Here is an 11,599-nt window from a genome sequence, read left to right on the forward strand (position 1 = left end):
CCTTCAGCATGCACCCATCATTCCCAGTTGCTCCCATATGCTCTCAGTAGCCCTCAGTGTGGTCCCAGTCACTCCCACTATTTCCATATCCCTGCTCCAAGTGCTGCTCCCAGCCCTGATCCATGGGGATGGGAATGTCCTGCTCCCTTCCTGGGGCAGAGTCACACCTGAGCCAGGTGTGCAGGGCTGCTTGCCCTGTCCAGGTGTGCTTGCCCTTAGCCCAAGCACTGTCCCACCTGCAGGATCTGCTTCCCCTTGGCCTCTTCCTCCTGCAGCCCCAAGCCCAGCTTGGTGCTGAACAAAGGGGCTGGGGTGCAGTCATCCCCTCTGTGCACCCCCTCTGCACCCTCCCAGGAGCCCTTTGGGGAGGGAAAAGGGGGTGACACCAGGACTGGGGGGGGGAGGGTCACACATGCTCTGGGGGGAGAAACACATAGACCCTGGGGACCCCCCACCTTCTCCTGCAGCTCCAGGAGGATGAACCCCAACATGGAGCCCCCAAACCCCAGCAGCATCTTTGAGGCGGGGGTCTGTTGACAGCTTTTTGGATCTATGGGAGTCATGACCACTGAAAAATCCCCTGACAGCCCCACAGCCACTCCTGGACCCCTCAGACCATCCTACAGCTCTTGGCCAGGACCCTAACACCCACATCTACTAACAGCGCTTGAATAAAATGCACTTACTCATCCTTTCCACTCACCCTTTGAATAATCAATGATATTTTTCATGATTTCCCCCCATTAGGGATTAAATTCAGCGTGGATTGAGAGGTGCCTGTATCTATCAGGAAACACATCTGTTCTCAATCTGGATCCATCTTAAAAGTTAACAAGGGCTCCAGTGTGCTGACTCACTGGTATAATAGGAGCCCCTGACGCCCCTAACAATCCGTCTGCATTATCCTCTTTACTTCTTCTAGTTCCCCTCACAACTGCCTGGGGATATTCATTTTCCCACAGCTCACAACCATTCATTTTTCCACTGAATCAAACAAAACCTTTAAAAGAAAATCCCAGTTTTTTAACATACAATCTGCTTTTCCAGATGTTTTTTCCTCCCTGTGCTCACTCTCCTTATCACAAGCCATGTCCCAAAGCTGGTCCCTGTCCTACTGCAGTGTCCAAACCTGCTCCTCCCCCACCGGCACTCTATCACATGATTCCATTGTCTCCCCTATCTGCTCCTCTCTCTCCTTTCTCTTTTCTCATTCTTCCATGCTAACCTAACTTTATACCTTCTACACGTTTCCTCCCAATTTTCCTTCTGATTTGGGACAGGGAATGGACATGGGGGACAGGGAATGGACACGAGGGACAGCAAAGGCCTTGGGGCTGCAGGGATGTTCACGCTGGGGCAGCGCCAGCACAGAGCTTCAGATCGCAATTAACCCCGAGGGAAATGCTGGGGAAAGGCTCCATTTCAGCCTTTCTTTACTCCTTGCTGTGAAGGGTCTGAAATAAAAGGGGAACAAAGAGGGCCCGACTCCTACTTTGGCTGGAGCACCATGCCTGGGGCTGTGAAGTGCCATGAGGGGCAATGGGGGGCCATGGGGACCTGTGAGGGGCAATGAGGACCCATTAGGGTCTGTGAGAGGCTTTGGGAGGCCAGGCAGCTCATAGAACCAGGGGTCCATTGTGATACTGTGGAACCAAGGAGATCGTTATCAACAGTATGGAAACTCACGGAACCATGAGAGGCAATTGTGGCACAGCAAGGCTTTGTGGAGCCAAAGAGACCCTGGGGACACTATGGAACCTCATGGTACCATAGGTCCATTTTCTCACGGTAGCCACAGCAGGGCTGAAGAACCATGGAGATCATTGTGGTGCTACCCAGCCTCATCGAATCAAAGCATCAATGTTATGCTACTGAACCTCATGGAACAAAGGCTCCATTGTGACACTGCGGGACCAAGGAGATGGCTGTTGACAGAATGAAAGCTTGTGGAACCAAACATCATGGTGACATTGTGGGGCCTCATGGAACCGTGGAGACCATTATGACACTTCAGGATCCATTGGAACTAAGGGAACATTGTGACATTGCAGGGCCTTGTGTAACCAAGGGGTTGTTGTTGCACGGCAGGGCCTCATGGAATCAAGGGGATCATAGTGACATTGTGGGGCTCCATAAAGGGCCGTGGGGTTCTATAAGGTGCTGTGGGGCTCCATGGGACCACGGGGTCATTCTGACTCTGTGGAACCAAGGATACCATTGTTACACTACAGGCCATCATAGAACCAAGGAGGCCATTTTGAACCAGGGGAACTTGCTGAGACTATTATGACACTTCAAGAGTCACTGTGGAACTGCAGGGCCTTGTGCAACCAATGAGACCATTGTGACATCACAGGGCCTCATGGGAGCAAGTGGCCATTGTGACACTATGGGGCCTTGTAGAACTGAGGGGCCATTGTGACACTGTGTGGCACCATGGAACCAAGGAGACCTCTGTGGAACTACAGGGCTCTGTGGAACTAAGAACTCAGGTTAACAAAGAGGGGCCCAATGCAATCAAGGGGCCATTCTGTATTTCAGGGCTTGATGGGACCAAGGTGCTGTGGTGGCACTGTGGAACCAAAAGAGACCATTGTGACATCACAGGGCCTCATAGAACCAAGGCAACCATTGTGCCACTGCAGGGCCTTGTGGAAGCAAGGGGCCAGTGTAACACATCCAGGCTTGGTGGAAGCAAAGGGCCATTGTCATCCTAGGGAACACAATAGAACCAAGGGCTCATTTTGAGACTGTGTGACCTCACAGAATGGGCCTTGTCCCGTATTTATTTTCATTATTATTAAAGTGTTTTAGGTTGCTGAATCATGGTCGTCGTACCGCTCTTCTTTAATTTTTGCCACTTTTGCCTGATATCTGCAAACCCTAAAAAGTATTGCCAAGGACCACCCTCACCCCTGATAATTCTGTATTGGTCCCAGGCCAGCAGGCGGGTGGAAAAGATGAATTATCCAATACAACAACAGACAGTCAAAACTGGACAAGAGGCCAACACACCTTGGCCCCTGGCCCTACCTTTGGCTTTATTACGGATTTGATTATGGCCAAGAACAGAAGAAAAGCTGAATGCCTTTGAAATACTACATAGAATACCAGATAAGCGTAACTATGAAGGGGAAGATACTGTACAAGTTGGGGAGGGGTATCTCCAGGACTGTGTTGTCCAACTAACAAAACAGCTGCAGCAAGGTAATCAAGAGATTTCAAGCACATGATCAAGAGGGTGCTCCTCTCCACAAATCCAGCCTGGAGACCAGATATACGTAAAATCCCCGAGGGAAACTGCCTTTTGCCAAAATGGAAAGAACTCTATTAGTACTTTTAATCACTTATAGAGCCTTTAAAGCTTAAAGCGTTAACCTCTTGGATACCTAATTTCAGAATCAAAAGACTTCTGCAAAAGGCAAGTGGAGTCCAAAAGCAGACCTCAGAAAGAGCAGGAGAAGCCAACATGTGTTTCATATGGTCAGCGTCTTCCTGATATTTTTAATTGGAATGCAAGCCACAGTAGATGACTGTCACTACCATCAAGATCTCCTTGGCTTGCAAGATCCTGGTGGAGGGAACACTCAAAATATCCAGGACCTAATGGGCTGAAAGGGACTGAAAAGGTATAACCACCTTATGCCATTTTAAGGATTAGTAACGAGCAGTTGAAGATTGAGGAAAACCTGACTCCATGCCTGCCTTCGTTGTCCCACCTGAGAGTAACATCCCTATGGCCTGTAAATTTGAAACTCACAAACCTCTTGTAAGAGATTACTACAGTGACCATGCACATCTGTGACCTTTCTAAAGAACAGTGTGTGCATTCATTTTCGTGTGATTCCTATCAGGATTTTTGCACTATGGAAATTAAAACGGGACACTATAACCTAGTGCAAGATAGTCCCCTTCTTCTGTGACACATAGGAGAGAAGACCATCAGCACGTAGATATAGTAAATGGGCCCACCAGGAATCCCACCCAACAAATCTTGTTTCCAACAGCCAAATCTTGTGCAAGTCCAAGAATAAATTGTACTGGTCGAGCACTTAGAACATGGAACAGATCTCATGGAGGATGTGATTTTTGAGAATTGAATTTCACTCTTGGGATATTCCAGGCCATCAGGAGTATTAACCAATCAAGTTGGGGGGGGTAGCCAGGAACATATTGTGCCCAGTTCTATGACCATGTGTCGGTGACCCAGATATGCATGGAATCCTGAGAGCACAACTATGTCCTTTTATGGCCTGAATTAATAATCAGCCAAGGAAGCCTCTCCCTGACTTCCCATACCTGGGCCCCAGGTTGACATATGGGGCCCTCTGTTCCCCTCAGAAGGGACTCACCTACTACCCCTACCCTTCTCTTCTTTTTGGGGTCAGAGGTGGTGATCTGTCTAACAGGTGCACTGTAATTGGGCCCACTGGGCAGATCATTTTCTTCTACTCCGTCTGGCAGGCTCTCTAAATCCAGGGCTTCATATCTATGCTGGAGTGGCACCTGGCAAGGTGATGGGGGTCAGGAGGAATGTTTATTATGATCTCCCGGAGTAGGGACCCATTTCCACTCCCCTTCACCCACCAGGTGTCCTCCTATTGCCTGACGGGGGGGGCATGGGTGTCCTCTGACTCCTGGTGGGCCTCCCTCAAGGATGCAAGGGCAGAACTCCACCAATCTATTTCCCTTTTACTTCCCCTATTACTCCTTAGTCTTTCAGCTTGCTCCCCAAGCTCGGCCACCATTAAAAGAAGATAACCCAGCTGTTCACACCGCAGGCAGACTTCTTCTGCAACATCCTCTGGAACTGCAGATAAGCTCAAACATTACACATAGGAAGGGGTCTGCACAGATGCATCCTTTTTGGAGGCTTCTACTCGGTCACATACACTTGTACTAACTGCACTTTTCAATCATGTAAAAACCATTATTAACAAAAAACCCAAAGCCCTTCAGTTGGAGTTCAGAATGCAAGAATTTCTCAGAAAGTTGGGGGTGTAAATCAAAGCCTGGGAAAGAGCACAGGACTTGAACTGAGGTGCTGGCAAAAGATTCCAAGTTTAGGTGCTAGAAGTAAGAATGTAGATTTAAAGCTTAAAGCAGAGACATGTTAAGTAGAAAAAAGTTTAGCTAATAAAGATTAACATATAGAAAGAGTAAAGCATGTACAAAGGTGACAAACTAGCTTGAAGAATAGATCTATGTGTTAGAAAGAGATTGGGTTAGAAAGGTCACACTGCAATTAGATGAAATTTCTTAGTATTGGAATAGAAACATAGATCACCTTGTTGGCAGTGTTTTATGTTAATAAGTCCTTAAAAGATCTTGTAGCCATGAGTCTTGTGACTTTTGGCCACGCTTTCAATACCTGTTACAAGAAGTCACGTCTTCTGTACAAGATAAGAAAATAAATGGTACTTTCTAAGCAACTAGAAGTCTCGTCCTTCGGTCTAGTTCAGAATGAGAAAGAATCCCCGAGGAACGTGATAAAGGGGGAGAAAAAAGCCCACACTCACCTACCAACAGAAACACAATAAACAAACTAGAAACCCCAATAGCAGCAGGAAACCTGCAACCCTGCCTGCTTGCCCTGCCTGCACAAACTGCTTTCAGAACAGGCACTCCAGCTCCAGCTCGTGTTCCCCCAAGTGTGTTCCCAGGTGCAGGTTCAGACGTGCAGCCCCAGGCCCTCTGCAAACACAAGCTGCCCTCTGCCTCTTCACTGCCTACACTCCTGCCTGCGGTCACGGCAGCAAAACCAGGCTGTTCCCAGCCAGAGACCAGGCCCTGCTCCTGCAGGATGCTCTTACCAGCACCTTCTAGGACTCTGTGCTGGACAGACAGCACTTTCCATGCTGGCTCTGAACAGCCTTTGGCACACGGAGCACAACCTGGCTGGCTCTGCCACCAGCACACCCCAAGCACAAGGTGGAGGAAGCAGGGGCTGTTTTGCTGCCATGCCCAGGAGAGACTGGAAGGGTGCCCTCCCTCTGGTCCCGCTAGCTTGGCTTTCTGACTGGGTCTGAGGCAGGGCTGCCATTCCTCACTTGTGGGGACCAGAACCGCACCAGGATCCCGGCACTGCCTGTCAGTGCTCCGGACACTGGCACGGTCACGCGTCCAACTCTCAGGCACTGTGCTGCTGCTTCATTTGCTCTCTGGAACACCCAAAGCTCTCTGTAAAGCCCTGATGCTCTCTGGTTCTGCCCTCTTCCTGACCCTGTGCAGGGATGGAGCACTGCTGTGCTTTCAGGAAGCTATTCTTGAAACCTTCCAGCATTCCAAGCTCCTTTGCCCTCCATGAGTGCTTGCCATGGAATCCCTCCCAGCTGGGTTCAGAGCATACTCAGGGTGGTTCTTCTAAAATCCAGGGGCTTCAGGGTGCTCAGCAAGACCTTGAACTCCACAGTGTTGTGGAACTGGAGCTTCAGCACAGAGACCCTTCCAACCTGATCTGCCCTCGTTCCTCTGCGTCTCTGCACAAAACACGGCGCGGGAGAGAATGGCAGGATGGGCCTGTGAGTCCCAGGGCTCTGGATTTGTGCTGCTTTAGCTCCACAGAGATGCAGGCAAAGTGAAGAAGCCAAACTGTTTATTGATGAAAGGCAAAGCAAAGGGATGAGCTGAGAAGGAAAAAAGGGGAGGGTCTCAGGGCTGGAGGGGGAGAGCAGGCAGGGAGAAGGCTTAAGGCAAAATAACTGTGCCAATCATGCTCTGCCTGGAGCTCCAGCAGCCCGAACAGGTTATGTCCTCTTCAGTGTCTCTTGGTGTGTTCTTGTGACACTGGTTCACTGGATCCTGAAGATGACTGGGCTTAATTTTCCAGGTTAGAGCATGATGGCCTGGCATCTTGCATCTGGACTCGAGCAGCTGGTAGAGGAAGGAACAGAGCCACGGTCACAGCCTGGATCAGTGGGGACACTACAAGACCCCCATGCCAGGGCTACTACAGCCCGCTCTGGCCATGGCCAGGAGGGAGCAGGGACCACCGGGATCAGCCCGAAGCTGCTAGCCACAAATGCCCCACGTGCCCCTGAAATCTCTGTGTGCTCTGCCCACGCTGCCCCCCATCCGCACAGGGAGCAGAGCGCTCCAGAGCTGGGGCAGGGATTGCAGCTCCTCCTGCCAGTGGCGCTGCCCTCACCCTTGTGGATGAGCCGAGTGTCTCCTTGCTGCTTCTTCAAGTACTGCCCTGCGGTCTCTGGGAATACAGAGTTTGTCATGGACCATGTCCCAGATCCTACTGCTGTAGGACAGGGAGGGAGCCCGGGCTCACCAATGAACCTGCTGGCTGCCGCTCGCAGGGGCTCCTGAGGGCTCTGCAGGTAGGGCAGGGCCTGGCGCAGGTGCTCGGCCGCTCGGCTCCTGTCCTCTGCCAGCTGCGGAGAGTGGATGGAGCGAAGGGTCGGGGTGGGCTTCGGTGCTTTGGCAGGTGCTGCCCGCGCCCAGCCCCGGCCTCCCCTGCCCGCAGAGCCCTGAGGCGCGGCCAGCAGCCGCCGGCCGGGCTCTGCAGGGGCACAGGGCCGGCTGCTGCCCTGCTACCCGCCTGGAGATGAACCTGTGTGGCCCCTGTGTGCAGCGCTGGGCAGGGCCACAGCTGCAGCAACACACAGTGAGCGCCGCACTCAGGGGGCTTCTCCAGCCTGAGCCTGGTGCTTCCAGGCCGTCCTTACCAGGCACTCGGCCAACTTCCACAGCTGCGCTGTATTCAGCGCCCTCTGGAGATGGGTCTTCCTCAAGAACCCGGCTGCACAAACCAGTGTTTCCTGAGAGGCCTGGAGAGCAGCAGAAATTCAGAGATATCCCCGCAGTTCAGGGCACAGGTCCCTGTGCCAAGGCCTGGAGGAGGCTGCAGCCCGGGATGTGCCAGAATGGAGGCAGCCGAGCCCCCTCCCAGAGATCCACCAGCATCACACAAAACCTCACCTTGGCCACGTGCTGGTTCTCATCATGGCAGTGTAAGAAGAGTGGCAGCAGGCTCTGGCTCACAATTCTCTCCAGGGTCTTTTTTCCCTCGTCCACTACTAAGTCCATCACTGTGCAGAAGAGGTGAATGGAAAGCAGCTGCACATGGCTGTTGTCCTGGAGGAATGGAGGAGGAAAAGACCTCAGAAGCAACTTCTCCAGACCACTGGACAAAGGCCCAACATTCTAGAAGGCACAAAGTTTCTGGGCAGCAGCCAGTGCTCGTGGCTGGGGGCACAGAGCCTTACGTTTTCCAAGAGTGACAGGAGTGGCTCAGCCAGCTTCAGGGCACTAGTGCTGGATATCATGAGGTGTTTTGTTTGGAACATATTTAAGAACACAGAGAGGGACATGCCGATCACCTCTCCATCTGTATCACCCAACAGCTTCAAAAGGCTTCGAGACACGCTGCGTATAGATCTGGCCTGTGAGGAAGACAAGGCTGTGCTGTGAAGCCATGAACGGCTCCACCAACAGCGCCCAGGCACTGCAACCCCACCCTGCTGCCACAGGGCCCAGCGGCCAAAGGCCTCTCCCAAAGAGCTCAGGGAGGTGAGGCAGGAGAGCTGGGAGCATCTGCCTCAGCTCCTGAAGCCCAGCCAGCCTGAGGGGCTGCTTTCCCCAGCGCAGCTTCAGCCACTCCCCCTTCTCACCATCCAGGGATCCTTGCTGAGCACCACAAGGCCTCTGAGCGCCAGGCGATGCCTCTCCCTGGAATTGCTCTGTAGGAACCTTGACATGATCTCAAGGATGCTGTCCCCACATTCACTCAAATCCAGGCACTCAAGGACCTGAAAGGCACAGGGCAGTGACAGAGGACACACAGGAGCCCAGAACTGCACAGGGCTGGGCCCAGACAGCAGCACAGGGCACGGGCACCATCCCAGGCAGCTGTGGCCATGAGAGGCCAGAGAGCTGGGAGGCAGCTCAGGTAGACAGTTCTGGCCATCAGGCTCACCTCCACAAGGAATGCCAGAGCAGGCAGATCCCAGCGTGGCTCCTGTGTGCTGAGCAGCTGGAGTAGGTGAAGTGCAACATAGGAACACAAGGGCATCAATACACAGCGAATCTCCCTGGCAGGGGGAAAAAGGCACAAGGACCCTGAGGTTGAAGGGTGGCAATATTCTCCCAGGATTGACTCACAGAGAACCAGTTTTTCCCCAGCATCCCTGGAGGCAATGTGGACACTTTGGGAGGCTGCCCCTTTTTGGGCACCTCCTCTCCCAGCCTTTTCCAGTCTGCTTGGCCATCCCTTGGTGACAAAGGCCTCTGGCCCATGAGCACGGGTACTGTGTGGGGCACCCCGGGCACACAGCACAAATGTCAAGGACAGAGGGGCAATGGGGGTCTCACCTGGCCAGCAGACCCACGGCATAGTGCTGGGTGTCAGCACAGAGCAGCGTGTCCCAGCCATGCTTGCGCTCTATTGCCATCACCTCAGGCTCATACTGCATACAGATGAGCAGAGCCTTCATGGTCTGCACTGCAAACCTGTGTGCAGAGAAAAGTCCAGGTCACACTGGGAGCACTGGTGCTGGCCACAAGGGCATGGGAAGGACTGGAGGACTGGGACCTGTTGGCCTTGCTGGGAAGCGGGTGTTGCTCCTGGCACGCTCTCCAGAAGTCATCAACTTCCTTTGGCATCTGCTGTGTGGTGATGACAACATGCAAGAGCAGAGCCGTAAACAGAGGGGAGGAAGCATTCATCATGGCCTCCTCGCACTGGGGCACCTGGACCACCACCCAGATCACCAGAGTTGCCTGCGAAAGAAGCAGCCCGAGGCAGCGCTCAGTGCCGAGGTGTCCATGGGGCAAGGCCTGAGGAAGAGGCAGGGGGAGCAGCGGGCCTGGTGCCCCCTGAGCCTGTCCCTGGCCCAGGTTTGAGCCCAGCAACTGAGGCACAGAGAGGATGGAGAGCTGCTGGAGAGGTGACTGGTGCTGGAGGGTGAGCAAGGGCCAGTTCCAGAAACTCACAGCCAGGGCAAAAACATCTTCGTTGTCTCCATCAGAGGTGCACATTCTGTGCAGAGGCCAGTCCTCCATGACACAGAGCAGAATTGGCAGCACGTTCTCCAGTGCTGTTCCTGACAAGCCTATGGCTCTCCACATCATTGCAGCAGCTCTGTGGGGTTGGAGCTCGGTGTCAGAGGGGGTCTCAGTCACAGTACCATGCCCTGTGCAGCTGGGACAGCCCCAGTGCCCTGAGGGGCAGGGAGGGAGCCTGGAAGTGGCAGCAGGCTCAGAAAGCAGAGGGACCTGAGGGTCCTGGACCTCTCCACCTGTCTGGCAGGCCCCATTGGACAGGCTGTACAGGGCGATGGGCCCTAAAGGCTGCTGAGCCCTGAGCTCTCAAGGCCCGTGGGCCCCGTACCTGTCACACGTTGGGGCACAGCGCAGGAGGGTCAGCACCATGTCAGCAGGGTGTTCTCCAGCCAGCCTCTGAATGTCAGTGCGCAGCCTTGCATCTAAAGTGCCCTGGGATGTCAGTCTCTGGTGAATGCTTTTCACCATGGCTGGCACCTGGGGGAGGAATGGAGAACACTTGGAACGCTTTCGTAGCTTCCTCTGAGAAGTGCTTCCCTTCCTGCCATGCTGTTCTGCCTTCAGTGACTGAGGGGGCCCAGTGACCATGGCCTGAGTGGGCACACAGTCCTGGGAGGCATGGAGCCTTGGCCACAGGCTGCTTAAGTGGTGCTGAGAAGAAGCACAATGGTCTTTGAAGTAATCCACTATGAGTTCCTCAGAGTGACTCAGAGTGGGAGTGGTGTCAGTGTTTGTGATGCCCTGAGTCTCTCCAGTGTCAGCAATTGTCATGCCCACATCCTCAGTCACTGCCATTTCAGCCTGCACCCTGTCATCACTCCTTACAGTGTCAGATTCTTCTGAGCGCTCAGGCAAATCTGGGCTGACATCAGGCTCTGCCTGGAGCTCGGTCAGGCTGGAGTCAGGCTCAGCTGTGCCCTCTGTTGCTGTGCTGGTCTTTCTGCGTCGCACCGGCACAAACTTCTGCAACATCTGCAGGAGAACAAAGGACAGGGAGGAGAGGCAAGTTCCATGGAGTGCTCCAAGCGCTGTGCTGGGCTGAGCAGTGACAGCAGGCCCAGCCCAGGTGGGGATGGCTGCAGGTACCTTCAGTGCTCTGCGGAAGCGGCCACCGGTGGGGTCCTGCTCGTGTGTGCGGTCCATGACTGCACCTGGCAAAGAGCGAGCACAGCCAGAGCTGAGGGGCTGCGGGAGAGGCCAGAGAACAGAGCCCAGCCCTGCGCTCCCCAGGCAGGGACAGTCCCGGGATGCTTCAGGGGAACACGAGCACGGGCACTGCGGGGTGTCTGCCCAGCCCCTCTTCTGTCCTGTGCCTGGGCATGTCCCCAGGGGATGGGATGGGATGGGATGGGATGGGATGGGATGGGATGGGATGGGATGGGATGGGATGGGATGGGATGGGATGGGATGGGATGGGATGGGATGGGATGGGATGGGATGGGAAGTGATCAAGCTGGCAGCAGCCATCAGCTCTTTTACCCAGCTGTGCCTCTCACCTTCCTGCATTGGCTGAAACGGCTCCGGCTCTTCAGGCTCTTGTGCTGGGTGGACTCTAGAGCCTCTCCTTTTCATTCTTCTGAACACTTTG

The 11,599-nt window shown here is 53.8% G+C and overlaps 1 protein-coding gene across 1 annotated transcript; it reads right to left on the bottom strand.

Moving 5' to 3' along the window:
- Positions 1 to 215: 215 nt before the first annotated feature.
- LOC306815396 (maestro heat-like repeat-containing protein family member 7) lies at positions 216 to 10,479 on the bottom strand (the record flags this gene model as incomplete). The annotated part of the gene is made up of 12 exons (XM_079331958.1): positions 216 to 359; positions 4,366 to 4,506; positions 7,248 to 7,382; positions 7,677 to 7,778; positions 7,930 to 8,085; positions 8,217 to 8,393; positions 8,622 to 8,759; positions 8,927 to 9,041; positions 9,322 to 9,459; positions 9,542 to 9,729; positions 9,943 to 10,090; positions 10,340 to 10,479. 12 exons carry the CDS (start codon positions 10,477 to 10,479, stop codon positions 216 to 218), a joined length of 1,722 nt encoding a protein of 573 aa, XP_079188084.1.
- Between the last annotated feature and the right edge of the window lie 1,120 nt (positions 10,480 to 11,599).

The sequence above is a fragment of the Erithacus rubecula genome, assembly GCF_903797595.1.
Source record: "Erithacus rubecula genome assembly, contig: scaffold_126_arrow_ctg1, whole genome shotgun sequence".
In the NCBI taxonomy this organism is placed as follows: Eukaryota; Metazoa; Chordata; class Aves; order Passeriformes; family Muscicapidae; genus Erithacus; species Erithacus rubecula.